Genomic DNA, 17142 nt, shown 5'->3' on the forward strand with positions numbered 1-17142 from the left:
AAAGACAAACCACGAACAGTGGCTCCATATATGAAGAAAAAATTAGAATCCCACCAAAGGCTATACACAGAGATGGTTTGAGTAAGCACTTTAACGGGGAAGGGAAAACTACAGAGCTAAGAGAAGACAACACAGAAAAATACCTGAGTGATGAAAAAGAATTCTTAAACTCCCAAAGCACAAACTCATGTGTGTGTTATGTAAAACATAAAACCTTCGAACTCTTCGTTGAAGTACCAAGTTTGCAAGAGATTTTTCCATGTAACAAAGATGAAATGACTGTTCCTTAAGATTATTCATTAAGACACACAGGGTTTGTGAGTATGGGGGAAATGTAACAGATGACGAATTTTATATTTAAAGGAAAATATTAAAGTATTAGGTAAATACTATGAATTGTTTACTGTATAAATGCCTGCCACTTCACTTCTTCACCCACTTTTATTATAGTCCACATTAACCCCAAAATACTTAAGAGTAAAGCTAAAAAGTAAAGAGATTCATCAATGATACTCTCCTTTGTTCAATACTGATAAGACTTACAAACTAGAAGAACTGACACTGCTTTTCTTAAAACTAGTGCTGCATCATGAGTTCTCAGCAAATGGACCAAGAGGAAGAGAATGAAATCAAAACACGGGATTCTTGAAAGTTGTACTGAATAGATCTATCATTAATCATTAAGAGCAACTCAAGGAAATTAAATAACGTGAAACCAAATTCAGTTGAAATCTTAGGTAATGCTAAAATCTTAGGGCTCTATCCCAACTTTTTTATTCAGCTTCCCTAACAGCTAGCTAGAATAGATAGTTCAGAATTCACATATACTAAAAAGGGTCTAAAAAAAGACAGAAGGGGGAAAAAAACCCAAATCAGCATTTGTTTCGAAATGAACTGCTTTTTTCTTGTCACTATTAGCTGTAGTTATTCGAGAAATTAGGCTCGAATGTGACAGTTGGGGGAAAACTCAAATTCGGGACATCATGAACTGAATACTTAAATCCTCATATATATATATTTTTTTGTAGACAAGAGTCTCACTTTGTCACCCTAGGTAGAGTGCCATAGTGTCATAGCTCACAGCAACCTCAAACTCTTGGGCTGAAGTGATTCTCTTGCCTCAGCCTCCCAAGTAGCTGGGACTACAATGCCCAGCTATTTTTAGGGAAGGGGTAGCCACAACACCCAGCTATTTTTAGAGAAGGGGTCTTGCTTCTTGCTCTTGCTCAGGTTGGTCTTGAACCTGTGAGCTCAGGCAATCCACCTGCCTCGGCCTCCCAGAGTGCTAGGATTACAGGCATGAGCCACCACGCCTGGCCTAAATCGTCATAGATTTGGTAACAGAGAAATATTAAGTACAGCCTTTGTAACCCCCAAATGAAGGATTATTTACTTGATTAAAAAATTCATTCATGTTTGCAACTTATTTTATCATTCTGCCCTGAATTTGGCCTTTCTTTAGAGCCAGTAAGACCTGCTAACAAGTGAAAATCATATAACGTGTTATTTAATGTACTGAAATACTTCTTCTTTGAGTCTTTTTCTTTTTGAGACACAGTTTCACCATGTCGCTCCTGGAAGAGTGCCATGGCGTCACAGCTCACAGCAACCTCAAACCCTTGGGCTTAAGCGATTCTCTTGCCTCAGCCTCCCAAGTAGCTGGGACTATAGGCACCCGACACAACGCCCCGCTATTTTTTTGTTTATGTCATTGTTGTTTAGCAGGCCCGGACAGGTTCAAACCGACCGGCCCCGGTGCATGTGGCCGGCACCCTAACCACTGAGCTACAGGCACCAAGCCTTCTTTAAGTCTTTTTAAGAGCCTTCCACCCCGCCCCAACCCCAACCCACATCTATCTTCTGTATGTTTCAGAAAATGATAAAATCACCACTAAATGGCGTGATAGAGTAATCCATAGGTATTCTAAATGTATTAGATTAATAAAATATACCTTGAACAACAACCTGGCTGCCTGGGACAAAGAACTGCTGTGTGCCATCGGCTGATTGTGCTGCATACTGTACAATGGTAGCACCTGGTGGAGGAGCTCCTGAATTTGTCATTGTTAATGCCTGGAGTCCCTGAACACCATCAGATCCTGGGTTAGAAATCTGGATTGTTCCACCTTGGGCTATAGCAACTTAACAGAAAAAGAAAAGAAATATTAGAGAATTTCAAGATTGATATTTTTTTAATACCCCATATTGGAAGAATATACTCTAGCCTTAGTTACATATTGCCTCTCATTCTCTAGTTACCCTTATTTCCTGTGCTGAATTGATAAACAAACATTAGCTTCTTCATGAGACAACACTCTGTAAACACGTGAAGATATTTTATGTATATTCGGAATTATTTGAAATTCATAGAGCCCATGGAGTTGTCCTTCCCCTTAGCACCCTCCAAATGAATTATTTGAGGGGAAGAGTGGTTCTCTTCATTCTCTTAGGAGTTTTTGGTTATAAACACCATTCTTCTAACACTTATGAAGTGGTTAGTGAAAATGTCATCAAGTATCACAATTTCAATGTATTTGTCCCTTTATTCAGCTAACTACTTTCCTAAGTTATCATTAAAACAAAGTAGCCATTTAAAAAAATACACAGTACAGGCAGGGCCTGGTGGCTCATGTCTGTAATCGTAGCACTCTGGGAGGCCATGGCACGTTAATTTCTTGAGGTCAGGAGTTCGAGACCAGCCTGAGCAAGAGCAAGACCCCATCTCTACTAAAAACAGAAAAACTAGCCAAGCATGGTGGGGTATGCCTGTACTCTAAGCTACTTGGGAGGGTGAGGCAGGAGGACTGCTCAAGCCCAAGAGTTCGAGGTTGCTGTGAACTATGACACCATGGCACTCAACCCAGGGTGACAGAGTGAGACTCTGTCTTAAAAAAAAAAAAAAAAAAAAATATATATATATATATATATACACATATACACACATACAGCATTTTACATATATATATCATATTTTGATACGATCAATTTTGATATGATCATTATATATATATATCATATTTTGGTTTTAAAGCTTAAGTTTACAAAATTATAACTTTACCATTTGGACTATGTCAGGAAAATATACCGAGGTGTCCAAAAAAAAATGTATACATATTTTAAGAAGGAAAAAACTATATTAAATTTTTAATACTCAAATTATGTCTGACCTTGGCAATTACAAGAAGTGCTCATACGTGACTTATATTCGTATTTTGTTATCAATATATACTACTACAATTTTAATGGGGTTTTCCTTTCTTAAAATGTGTGTACATTTTTTAGCACCCACTGTATATCCTGAAATATAAAATCTTAAGTTGGACAGATGCCTTGAAAAGTAACTCTACTGAGTGGATTGTGCTCCAATATTTATCTCTACCAAGTGTCTTGAAGAACTGCGGCTGATAGTGACAAGTACAAGGTAGACTTCCTCTAAAAGTACTAAGACTTGCCAGTCATATTTAAAAGTTAAAGTTTAAAAAAAAAATTGGCCAAATGGGTTTTCTTTTTTTTAATTTCACTCTAACAGACAAATAAGAACTATTTATAATATCTGGTAGGCCTGTACACTTTAATATAAAGTTTAAACAGTAGATATTAAGTGGAACCCGTGCTTTAGAAAAAATAACGTATGAAGTGTTTTAGTAGACTTTATAATGAAGATTTAAAAAACACATCACCAGAATAACACACGTTTATAAATCATGTTAATGTCACAAGAACATTACGATATTGTTTAAAATGTACCCTGAATATTTTCAAGTCATTCCAAACGTATTCAATGGCTTCTAAGCAAAAGACCACTTAGGTGATGACCTGATAGGACAAACCTATCAGAGCTATGCAAAGAAGAACAATGAAAGTTATTCAGTTATTCAGTTTCAGTTCTCTGACCTAAGGTTCCAGTGCCTAACACACACACAGGTGGGGTCAAGGGCACTGGATCTCAACCTTCCTAATGCTGCAACCCTTTAATACAGTTCCTCATGTTGTGGTGATCCCCAACCACAAAACTGTTTTCGTTGCTACTTCGAATTGTAATTTTTTGCTACTGTTATGAATTGTAATGTAAATATCTGATATGCAGTGTGGTCTTAGGCGACCCCCCAAATGGTTGCGACCCACAGGTTGAGAACAGCTGGTCTGGGGGAAATCTTTTCTTCTAACAAATCTGATACTTTACCCTAGCTTTCATTTTTTAGAACAAAACTGCTTTTGATTTTGGTGTTTAACATTTTTTAAACTATTTCAACACAGATGCATTCTCTGTGTTTTAGTTCACTGCCAAGCCACTCTTGAGTGGGACGGCCATAAACTGAAGAAATCCCTCAGAGAATGTCGACAGCACTCAAGTTGAGAAACCCCGAAGGAATATCACTTTATCTGGCTCGCCTAGAGCACTGTATTCCATACACATTTTTAAAAACAGGGTATTTTTAAACTACAACTCTTGAAAGATTCATGGGTCTCGGGATTTGGCCTTCAGAATAGGCAGAGATCTAACTTCTTAAAAGAGAAGTATGAAAAAAACAAGAGATATTGCTTTCTTGGCTCTGCATAGTTGGACGTAAGTGAATTTTACACGTTGTATGTTTAGATGTACGTTTTCAATAGATAATTAGTTTGATGTCACAGAAATAATGCTTTAGAAAGAACAGCCAGAGGTCATGTAATCACAATGTATCCCAGAGCAGGCACTAGGCAAATGCAATGAATAAATGACTATCATTTCCTCATAGTGGATTATATTATCAACAACTTAAGCCACTTTTGAATCTGGAAGAGTTAAATGAGGTTAAGTGTTCAAATCCCCATTACAGAGCTTAATTTTTCCACACCAAGCCAATTATCAAGCTGTTGGACTAGTTGATTTGTGTGAGAGTAGTTTCCTTCAAGGGCAAGAATCTCTAAAAAGGGTGATAACAAAGATCTTCACTTTCTTTTTTTCTCTTCTTTATTTTTGCTTTTCTTATTTCCCTTTTTTGTTTTACTGTTTTGTTTTGTTTTTTTCTTTTTCAGCAACCTGTTTCTATTGGTTCAACCAAAACTATTTTGCTTTCCTACTATGGACAGTTGACACATCAAGAATCTGTTTTCTCTCGTCACTTTTATGGTGAAGTCACCACGTAATTAGACGTGGAAAACAAAAAGTTAAATAAACATACACACACATAGAGGTTGGCTCTAGGGAGAAAACTTTTCTGCTAACAGGTCTGATACTTTACCCTAGCTTTCAGTTTTTTATAACAAAACTGCTTTTGGGCTCAACGCCCATAGCACAGTGGTTATGGCACCAGCCACATACACCGAGGGTGGCAGGTTCAAATCCAGCCCAGGCCAGCTAAGCAACAATAACAACTGCAACTGCATTGTGGCCGGTGCCTGTGGTCCCAGCTCCTTGGAAGGCTGAGGCAAGAGAATTGCTTGAGCCCAAGAGTTTGAGGTTGCTGTGAGCTGTGGTGCCACAGCACTCTACCAGGGTGACATAGTGAGACTCTGTCTCAAATAAATAAATAAACAAACTGCTTTTGATTTTGGTGTTATCAAGTGACAGAGAACTGACTGACTTTTTCATTCAAAATGTTATCTCTTATTTGACAATAAACAAGATTTCCCAATGCTTTAGGATCCTGGAAATAGTCTTTGTATGTGCCTGTGTGTATTCAAAGATTTGAGGAAGAAACTTCTTAGGTTTCTAAATATTCAAAAGGCTAACATAATGTGCGTTTTAAATCAGCATAAATCAAGATAAATTAAATAGTAAGATAAAATGAGATTAATTGACTGAATTCAGCTAGTTATATTTTCATATAAACTAGTTTTAATTTCATAAAAACTTACTATGAAAAGTTTCCAACAAACCTAAAAGTCGAGAGAATTTTTTAGCATGCATTTCCCCTGCCCACCCACCCCCTTTTGTAATGGAACATTTCAAAACAAATCCCAGAGATCATGCCTAGCTGATCATTTTCAAACAAAATGCTTTCCTCATATCAAGGCCATTAGTGACCACTCAAAATATCTTTGTTTTTCGCACTCATTTGAACTCTGGGAATCCAGGCTTTCCTAATCCTTTTCTAGACTGACACATGCGCTGAGGTATAAAGGTTTACACCCATGACTGCATACATTTTTGTTGGCAATAATGAAGAGTCCATACTGGTCTATGAATATTAATCGGTACTCAAGCAGAAGAAAAAGTGTCTGCTAATTTTAGGTTATATGCATACTTATTTCCACTTACAAGTAACTCTTAAAAATATTATATAAAATGAAACATAGTTTTATAAAATAAATTGAATTAAAACGCAACAGCCAGATTATATTACCAATTAAATCCCACTTCAGTTTCTATTACTAATTTATTCAAGCCTGCAGTAATGGTGGGTAAAGTTAGGCTCTGTTGTCCTAGTTCAGCGGTTCTCAACCTGTGGGTCAGGACTGGAACAACCCTTTCACGAGGGTTGCCTAATATCAGATATTTACATTATGATTCATAACAGTAGCAAAAATCAGAGCTACGAAGTAGCAAGGAAAATAATTTTATGGTTGGGGTCATCATAACATGAGGAACTGTGCGAAAGGGTTGTGGCATTAGGAAGGTTGAGAACAACTGTCCTAGTTGGTCTAGGGAGCTACCTAAATAATTTTTTTTTTTTTTTTTTGAGACAATCTCTTGTGGCCCTAGGTAGAGTGCTGTGGCATCAGTCTAGCTCACAGCAACCTCAAACTTTTGGCCTCAGGCAATCCTCTTGCTTCAGCCTACCAAATTAGCTAGGACTATAGGTGCCTGCCACAACACCTGGCTAGTTTTTCTATTTTTAGTAGAGACAGGGTTTCACTCTTTCTCAGGCTGGTCTCGAACTCCTGAGCTCAAGGGATCTGCCTGCTTTGGCCTCCCGGAGTGCTAGGATTATAGGCACAAGCCACTGCGCCCAGCCAGTAATTTTTTTTCCTTTTTTTTGCTAAAGTCTCGGGTGAGCTATCTCCCATAATTCAGTAGGTCGCTCAACACCTACTGGTTTAACTTTGGACACAATGACCTTAAATTAAGAAACATTTTGTCTTAGATGGACTGTAATTCATTAATTTACTAAGAATGCTTTACTAAGTTCCTTTTAGCTGGTTGTACAAACATTTTCATACACATCTTATGTAGTCACAATATTTTGTTTCAAATCAATATTAACCCAAATATAATTTCCCCACCATCCAACTTACCATGTAACATGATAACCAAGATGGTATCATTACCAACTAATCTAGGGGAAAATTCTAAAAAAATTCCTGAGACACAAAACTGCGCTTAGAAATCTGCTACTTTCATAGTTCACTGTCACTGATCACTTCTCTCTCCAAGAACTTCAATATCATGAAAGTAAGGAGGATATTACTTATAGAATAAAAATTCAAGAATTTTGGTTAAAAAAAAATTTAACTTCAAAAGGAGTGTTTTAAAGTCCTATATAAGCAATAAAAAAGACAAGAAAGCTGAAATTTATTTATTATTTATTTATTTTGAGACAGAGTCTCACTCTATCACCCTGGGTGGAAGTCTGTGGCAGCACAGCTCAGAGCAGCCTCAGCTTTGCTATTCTGAGTAGAGACAGGATCTCACTCTTGCTCAGGCTGGTTTCAAACTCGTGAGCTCAAGCAATCCACCCACCTCGGCTACCCAGAGTGCTAGGATTACAAGTGTAGGCCACTGTGCCTAGCCAGAAAGCTGAATTTTAAAAGGGTGGAAAATGAAAGCGCTCACAACCAAATGATGAAGTAGAACTTACAAAAATTAAAGTTTGAGCTCTTTTCACTTGATTCTACCTATCCATCCGGCTATCTCTCTGTCGAGATAGAGTTTTGCTGTGTTGCCCAGGTTGGTCTCAAACCCCCCTGGGGCCCAAGCAATCCTCCTACTGAGCAGCTGGGACTAAGGTGTGTGCTACCTTGTATTTTTAATCCTCAACTTGTACACATGAGCTAGTTAAAAAAAAATACAAAGATTTCATTAGTTATATTTAAAACTACTCTAATTCCAAATTGCAATCAAAATATTCATAAATAAGATCTCAGTGCTTTAACTTTAAAAAGAATAGACAGACCTTTATTTTAATGAATTCTCAGGTCTAAGTTCAAAAAGTGATCACTAAAGAGAACCTATGAATAGCTGTGCCTTAAAAGGCAAAAGGTGCGGACAGCAGAAGGAAGACTAAACCAATCCCGCTCAACCAAAAATAGCAACACTGGTCGGGTGCAGTGGCTCATGCCTATAATCTCAGCACTCTGGGAGGCTAAGGTGGGTGGACTGGCTGAGCTCATAAGTCCCAGACCAGCCTCAGCAAGAGTGAGACCTCCCATCTCTTAAAAAAAAAAAAAAAATAGCCAGGCATTGAGGTGGGCACCTGTAGTCCTACATACAGGGGAGGCTGAGACAGAGGGATGGCTTAAGCCCAAGAGTGCCCAGCACTCTACCAAGAGTGACAAAGTGAGAGTGTGTATCAAAAAAAAGAATAGCAACACTGAGGTTAAAAAGCCACATTTACATTAAGTAGTACCTTAATTTTGTAACAGTTACCTCAAGGAAATGTAAATAAAGCCATTACTAAGAATGAAAAATACAGGCCGGGCGGGGTGACTCATGCCTATAATCCTACCACTCTCTGGGAGGCTGAGCCAGGTCGATTGCCTGAGCTCACGAGTTCCAGACCAGCCCAAGCAAAAGCAAGACCCCATCTCTACCAAAAATAGGAAAATGAGGCAAGAGGATTGCTTGAGTCCAAGAGGTAGAGGTTGCTATGAGCATTGATGCCATGGCACTCTACCCAGTGCAACAGCTTGAGACTCTGTCTCAAAAAAAAAAAAAAAAAAAAAAGAATGAGAAATACAACTGCATTTACTTTAGAATGTATAAGCCTGTCATGTGTCAATTCCCTTTATGAAGAAGTGGATTGGTGTTATTCTTGTGTCTCCTGAGAATTCTGAATTCTTAAAGCAGTCCACAAAGCTCACATTTATCTTTTTATAATGGTGAATTTTGGATTGACTCGTTTACCTTTAGTGTGGACGAATTCCAGTAAAGACGGGTTAATAGAGTCATTCTAATAAGGTTCCTAGTAAAATAAAGTAGGAGCAATCAGAGACAAGGGGCATTTACAAAAAACAAATTTGAAGTCTTTGGTAATAGTTTTTAAATAATAAGGGAACAGGACAGGTATAGTAAGATGGGGTATTAAAAATAAAAACCAACTTTGTCTCGGGTCTGGCTCCATGGTTCACTCCTATAATCCTAGTGCTCTGGGAGGCTGAGCTGGGAAGATCACTTGAGCTCAGGAGTTCCAGATCAGCCTGAGCAAGAGCAAGACCCCATCTCTACTAAGAACAGAAAAATTAGCTGGGCTTATGGCGGTTGCCCGTAGTTCCCAGCTACTTGGGAGGCTGAGGCAAGAGGATCACTTGAGCCCAAGAGACTGAGGTTGTTGTGAGCTATGATGAGGCCACGGCACTCTACCCAGGGCGTCAGAGTGAGATGCTGTCTCAAAAAGCAAAACAAAAAACAAAAACAACTTTTCTCTTAAGATAAAATTTAATGAATGAAGAAACTTAAAACATTTCAATTTGTGTAGTTACTTTTATGAATTTATTCATTTAATGCATATCTTACACAGCAAGTAACATTGTTTGCTACGTCTAACACTATCTTAATGGCCATCTTCCAGATATATACTCCTGAGACAAAATAGATTTTCTTTCACCAGAATCACATAACTATTATAAAACATACCTATCTCTAAGATCTTTACTTCCAGTGAAGGCTTTATAAGTATAGCTCATTAACTTGGTATTGTAATAATGAATCCCTGTCTATTCTAGGTTATTTTTCCTACTCCCCTCCCAGAGTAGTCCATTCTACTCCAACTTTTACTTCTTAGTTTTTGTGATTAAAAAAAAAATAAGTTGAAATACTAAGGCCAACTTATGTCAACTATCTCTCAACTGTAACTACGTGGGGCAGCGCCTGTGGCTCAGTGAGTAGGACCCCAGCTCCATATACCGAGGGTGGAGGGTTCGAACCCAGCCCCGGCCAAAAACTCCAAAATAAATAAATAAATAAATTAATTAATTAATAATAATAATATAATAATCTTTGGAAATAAAGGAAATAAAAGCAAAGTTCTAGGGAAAGTCATCTATGAATAAAAGTTGAAGAAAGAATTAAAGCTAAAAAATTTATAATAAAAGGTGATAAAAAGGTCTCAAAAAAAACTCCAGAAATCATAATGAAATAAATGCCTCTATTCTAAAAACCAAAGGATACTGGGAATTGTTTCTATTTCTATATATTTAGGTATAAGATTAAAGCATTAATATCTGTTAAGTTATTCCTAGTGAGAAATATTATTAATAAAAATGGATCTTGTATATATGTAAACATATATTTACCCTCCAATTAAAGTATTACAAATGTCTTCTAAAAAGGTTCAATATTAACATGCACTTCTCAAATGAATTATCTACATAACCAAGTGCCATTAAATGTTCTAAAAATGCATCTCTTTCATATTTTAAGACAGGGTCTTGCTCTGTCACCTGTGCTGAAGTGAGGTGTCATTATAGTAGCTCACTGCAACTTCAAACTTCTGGGCTCAAACGATCCTCTTGCCTCAGCCTCCCAAGTAGCTGGGCCCACAAGTGCCTGCCACAACACCTGGCTAATTTTTCTATTTTTAGTAGAGACAGGGTCTCACTGTTGCTCAGGCTGGTCTCAAACTCTTGGCTTCAAGTGATCCTCCCACCTCGGTCTTCCAACATGCTAAGATTATAGGTGTGAGCCACAGCACCTGGTCCAAAAATGAATTTTTTTTTTTTTGTAGACAGAGTCTCACTGTACCACCCTCAGGTAGAGTGCCGTGGCGTCACATGGCTCACAGCAACCTCTAACTCTTGGGCTTACGTGATTCTCTTGCCTCAGTCTCCCGAGCAGCTGGGACTACAGGCGCCCGTCACAACGCCCGGCTATTTTTTTGTTGCAGTGTGGCTGGGGTTTGAACCCACCACCTTCGGCATATGGGGCCGGCGCCCTACTCACTGAGCCACAGGCGCCACCCCAAAAATGCATTTTTAACAAAGGCAGTATTACTTTGTGTAAACCAATAAATGGTGATTTTTACCTGCAGATGTACACACAGAATATCTGCAATCTCATTAAAATAATTTCCAGGCTCATACTGAATAAACCCAAATTAAGAAACCTAAGTAAAAAACAGTCCGTGACATCATTTGACCTCTCGCGTCAAAGAGATAAAATGTCTAATTTCTAATCATGCAGTTTTCTAGTTGTCAACCAGAACTCTGACTGTACCCCCTCACCCCCCACCTACACACAGAGCAAGGGTAACATCTGGCTCCTCTCCCAGCAGGCCCCAAGAGCCCGAGGAATGAAGGCTTTGGAGCCGGCTGGAGGGGGAAGTTGAGCCACCAGGAATGAGACTCTGCCAGAGCACCCTCACTTTGTGTTTCATGTCAATAGTAGCGTTCTTTCTTCCCCCTACTTTTAACCTGTTATCTTCTTTTGTCTTTACACTAACCCCAGGAGATGGGCAATTTAGTATTATTCCCACTTCAAAGACTAAAACCTGATATGCAAATTCAATAAAGCTTCCTGCTCTGATCATTGAGTTGGCACACGACAGAAGGTTCCTTCTCCTCACCATCTCCAGTTTCAATGTTCTCTCAACCTCTATGCTGTCACAATGTCAACTTTTCAGCCGTAATGTAGGCAAATCAACATACAGCATCCACTGCCCTTGTAAAAGGATAGCTGCTCCTATCAGAATTCCTAAGCAGCGTTAGGGTATGCCAGAGAAATGTTAAGATGACAGCATCTTAGATCATCCTCAGAATTTTAAGAAGTCTTAGCATTATTTCAGCAGTGATTTGTAGCCTTTTTCCTGTCATGGCACAAATAGGAAACGATGGCAGGTGGACAGCTCTCTGGGATAAATGGATGAAGCTGCCTGCTGCCCTGCACAGGCACAGCCATGGGCAAAATTGGACTTAAAAGTTCTAAAACCCACCATATATTCCATTGTTACACTATTTTAATGTGTCAAACATTCTTGATTGGAAACCCACCATATATTCCCAGGAACCAAACAAAAAAGCATATAAACAAAAGAAGGAATAAAAGAGAAATGACAGTGTAAACCTCAAGGTTTATTTCTTACAGACGGCTGGGAGTTTTCTCTTCCTAATACTGGGTTTGGACATGTCCACTCAGTGAACTGCAGCGGTTACACATAAACTACACCCCAGTTCTGCCAGCTATCACAGGAGGGGCTACCCAAATGACCAAAGGAGGATTTATTTAATAGTTTAATACTGCAAATCTACCCCTATTACAGGAAAAACTCTAAAAACTCCAAAAATTTAATGACTATATAAAGTCTTACCAAATGTTAAAGATTATAGCTTGTTTTAAGAGCCAGGCATTAGGATTTTTTTTCCTTAGGTGTTGCTACTTTTTTAAGGAAAAACAGAATTATAATCTTTACATCTTATTTGGACAAATAGTATTTAGTATCTTAAATAGTCCAATATCTAAGCAGCTTTAACCCCCACCCTGGTCCTTCCCGCCACCTTTTTCTTTTCTTTCTAGCTCTTAGTTTTTACTGTTTTAATGTGTCAAACATTCTTGATTGGAAAATATTAGTGCTTTAATTAAAGCAAAAAGCACAGAATTAACAGTCCATTAAAATGCACAAGACTAAACATGAATGTATCTGTTTATTTGGAGTTTTTGGTGTGTAAAATTTCAAATAAAATGATCTATCCAATTGCTATCGTTTTAAAAATTATTTTTCCATTCTCTTTTAGGAAAAACTGCAGCACAAATTAACACAATAGAGAGTAGTGAAAACAGAATTACATTTAAAACATAGCTTAGAAAACATACGTACCTCTTTTAGATTAGTAAATATAATACGTAATCATCGGTAACAAAAGCCAGGAAGAATGAAATACAGACATTTATATCTTACGTTTGCATGCATCGTGAAGACAACAAAAAACAAGTTTTAAACTTTTACTGGAGATTATTAACATGGCAATTTTTAAAACCCCTTTTTAACTTTTACCCCAAAATTTTTCTTCTATGTTCAGCAATAAAAACTTCTTACTTTTCCAAAGTATATGACGGCTGTCGGTATACATCTCTCACTTCTTTAACACATACTTTTCATTCTATGGTACACAGTTTAGGCATTAATGATACATCTGAAAGTGGGACAATTTAATGCCCAAACCTGAGTCGCTTCACTGTGGCTAGACTTAAAGTGAGCACTGTATGGTATCGAATCACAGCATACATACTGTATTGCCCCGTGCTAGTCTGATATATGCTAGTCGGTACTGCCATGGTAGCGATGTTAGGCGGAGTTCCTTCTTCCTCTGATTTTTCTTCTTCAATCTTGGGAACACCAGGCACATCAGAGGAAATTTCATTCAGTATTTTTCTACAAGATAATTTAACGATATAAGTAACTAAGAAATAGGAATGAGACTTAAAGCAGAAAAGTTATAAAGGAAGAGTCACTTGGACGTATAATTATTGTGCTACCTTCCTGGAAAAGTACAATTACAGTAGGAAACTGAAAACTTACCTGTAAGAGGGTCTTCGTGAAAGGATTTCTCTACGTTTATGAGAATCAATTACACCTTCTGATTCTGCAGACTCATCTGTCTCTGCAATTGTTGCTACCTATAATACAAGATTTTCTAAAATGCATCATAAAATATATGATCTTTTAGGTCATACAAAAAATGGTGGGCTAAGGGTCTCTGTGTGCAGCACTGAGCCAAGGCTTTGGGGGGCAACCAGGCTGCATAACACAGAGATCCTGCTCTAAAGAAGCTCACCACCTGGCTCGGGGAAGGGAACACAAACACAAAACACACACACATGGATAGGAAGGGTGCAGATAATGCAATGGCAAGAGTGGTTGATCAAATGAACAAGATCCAACAAGGCTTCACAGGAAAGGACCAAACAAACTACATAGACCTAAGATCCTAAGCCTGTAAGTGCCCTGCAGATCCAGCAGGAAGGGAGCCAGCCAGTGGCAGAGGCAGGCGAGAATGTCTGCATCTCCCTACTCTCCTCACACTGCCACAGCTGACGTGGGCAGGGCCTTCATTGTTGGCCCCTAGAGGGGCCCAGAGAAGGAAGAACATGCAATAGATAAGCAAGTCAGTACACAGGGCTCGTCAAAGTCAGGACTTGTGTTGCAAGGAGTTAAGTTAGGGTTTGATGGTGGTAGACCCTGAAAGGTCTAAATAAGGAATTTCTCCTTGAAAGAAAGATTAGGATTTTAAGCCTGATTTCATTCTTCAAGGTAAGTAATAATGCAATCATTTGATTATTAAGGAAACTCAGAAAACGAACATAATGAATCTCTTCAACAACATGACTGCCATCAGTATCTTCAGCTATTTCGCTTTGAGGGTCTAAGTGTAGTTGAGTTTATAAAGCTCGGTTCACTTTCTATTATAATTACATGAGAAATTGACTGAGGCAAAATCAAAAGAATTTATTAAAATATCAACAATGCAAGCAAGAATACATACTTCCCAAAGTGTGTGGATGTGGATATAAATTCACCTACACGGGGCTATGCTTCATGGATAACCCCATACGTAAGCACATGCCCAGTGAAAAGAACTTACTGGAACAAATTGTGGCATCAGAGAATCATATAGCACCTCCAAATATAACTTTCCACCAGATTGTCACACATCTGTCATGTAATCATAACAACTCTCAGATGTGAGGTAGGCTACGGTTTTTCCTTCTTAGAAAGGTAAAAGCTGAAGTTACGCAGAGAGATTAAGTGACTTGCCTATGGTCCAGTAGCTAAGGAATTCTAAGACCAGATCCACGGCATCGATCTTTACAAAGACAACTGATTCATTCACTTAACAAAATAAAAAAGGGCTACTAAATATAACACTGTCTGCTAATACCAGCTAAATTAAAAGAAACAAAGAAGACCTGAAAGACATCTGTAAGACTGGAAAAAACAAAACAAAAACAAAACCTAAGCAGAAATATCTGCACCCCAACAAAAGTCGTAATACAAGGAAGTGAGTGGAAGAACTTTCTTGTTTAATAATTAGTGTCAGAAAGAGTTGGCATCAAGGGTCATCACCAATAAAAGAACAAAAAAAAAAAGACAATGATGAGAATTACTCTTACACTTCTGAGCAACACAGGCAAGGACACCTGTGCTGAAAAGACAGCCGAGCTTTAATACCTGTATATGGATTTCTCGGTTCAAATGTCACAGTGCTACCCTCCTTCTTTTTCTGGATAAACTGTACTCAGACATGCAGGAAAAGGACAAGCCTGAGTATATGTGCATCACCACTTTCCTCATCATTTCAGTTCAAATGATTATACCATTTAAAGAATAATGACAAAGTGATCTAAAAGAGGAACAGAAATAAAGTCAGAAAGAAAAGCATGCTTTAAAAAATGCCCACATAATAATTTATATCTATGGATGAAAGCAATGTTTTACCTTCAAGATATGGTAAAGGTTTGCAACCAACCTTGATAGTAACAACCAGTAAAAGACATCTCTGGATCGCAAGCACACTAATAATCAGATCTACAAAAGCCAAGTATAGTCTGAGAGAGATACGTGACATACAAAGACAAAAAGGACAAGAGGTTATGTCACTTCCTAAGGATTATATACACTGAATTTAAAATAAACGTATTTCTATCTACCTACTAATGTAATCATGAAAACAACATCAATTCTCTAATCTTATATTACTGTGTTTATCAGACATCTTCTCCAAAGAACCCCTAAAGTATTTTTAAGCACTAATGGAGAGCTTGGCTGAATAAACCTCATTTTGAGCTCAGAACGACAATGTGAAGACAACATGAACTGCCCATCTGGCAATTACTCCTTCTGCAGAATAAGAGCTGATGACAAAATTGCACATCTTAGGTCCAAGCTATGTGCCTAGCAGGGCACAATGCACTTTAGATGTAAAAAAGAAATTCTTCCAAATATTGAATAAAAAGATTTCAGCATAAAAGCTATGTAAAGAAAAATGATGATAAATGAATAGAAAGGTAAAACAAACAGGAAAGCTCAAAAAAAGTCAAAGACAAATCATCCAGGAAGAAAGCTAACCTGAACAGTTTGTATTTGTGGTGACTGAATGACCGATGGCTGTGGTGTCTGAATTACTCCCTGGACATGCACAGTTTGGCCCGAGGGTAATTGCACTAGAGTTACAGCGGGGGAGCCTCTTCCGGTGCCTGATCCAGCTACAGAAACCTGCAAAAATGATCATTATTGAGGATTAAAGCTGGACCTGTTAGGGTTGTTTTTGTTTATTCTTCAGAAATACCACCCACTGTTACAATTGGCCTATTTCTCTTTCCTTTTTCCTGCTTCTGAGAAATGACAAATGAGCTGGGGCACTCACCATGGGGAGGTGATCACTGTCGTGGAACAGTCATTCTCTGATGTGACAGATATTAAAGAACACATGCTCCTCACTCGCAGTGCTCATGCTTCGGTGGCTGAGAATGTTCTAAGCACAACGTTCCAAAGCAGTTTAACTACCCACTACGACCTCACACCACTACTAACAGTGAAGTCTTTTTAGGCCAGTGTACAACTTCTTAAGAGAAATTGGAGGTAGACCTTAAATATGGTGAATTCTTTTTTTTTCTTTTGTGGTTTTTGGCCGGGGCTGGGTTTGAACCTGCCACCTCCGGCATATGGGACCAGCGCCCTACTCCTTGAGCCACAGGCACCACCCGTGAATTCTTTTTTTAATAAATGAAATTCTTGACACATGATTCTCTAGTATTGCTCTAGAGGTAAGCTGATGCTTTTCTCTATAATGATAAAAATCGCAGCTACTTTCATGCCCTGGTAATCACAAAAAAGGCACAGGCCAAAGAAATTCCAGGAGCTTTTAAGCCCTTAGTGTCTCTGATCCAGAGAAAACTCATGCCTTGGAGCTGGTAAGGCTTCCTAAGACTTTTAGTCTCCATCAGAAGAAGCATCCAGAGGAAAGGCCACAACTACCACTTAGCTTGGGCAGAGATAAGAGAAAACA

At 38.3% G+C, this 17142-nt stretch overlaps 1 protein-coding gene across 26 annotated transcripts in view; it reads right to left on the minus strand.

Moving 5' to 3' along the window:
* Nucleotides 1-17142, minus strand: part of CREM (cAMP responsive element modulator) — a 96089-nt gene that overhangs the window by 23471 nt on the left and 55476 nt on the right. For 7 of the 26 annotated variants that reach the window (XM_053572423.1, XM_053572411.1, XM_053572410.1 and 4 more), the window contains 4 exons: nucleotides 16203-16349; nucleotides 13656-13753; nucleotides 13366-13508; nucleotides 1953-2141 (listed from right to left, as the gene is read on the minus strand). The exons of 2 other annotated variants lie outside the window; for them this stretch is intronic. In XM_053572423.1, the coding sequence (XP_053428398.1) occupies nucleotides 1953-2141; nucleotides 13366-13411 (235 nt within the window). In that variant the 5' untranslated portion in view covers nucleotides 13412-13508; nucleotides 13656-13753; nucleotides 16203-16349. Of the gene's footprint in view, nucleotides 1-1952; nucleotides 2142-12202; nucleotides 13509-13655; nucleotides 13754-16202; nucleotides 16350-17142 lie in introns of those variants that run through there. 17 more of the 26 variants (XM_053572415.1, XM_053572414.1, XM_053572413.1 and 14 more) reach the window with 5 other exon arrangements.

This window comes from Nycticebus coucang, chromosome 20 (assembly GCF_027406575.1).
Source record: "Nycticebus coucang isolate mNycCou1 chromosome 20, mNycCou1.pri, whole genome shotgun sequence".
Taxonomy (NCBI): Eukaryota; Metazoa; Chordata; class Mammalia; order Primates; family Lorisidae; genus Nycticebus; species Nycticebus coucang.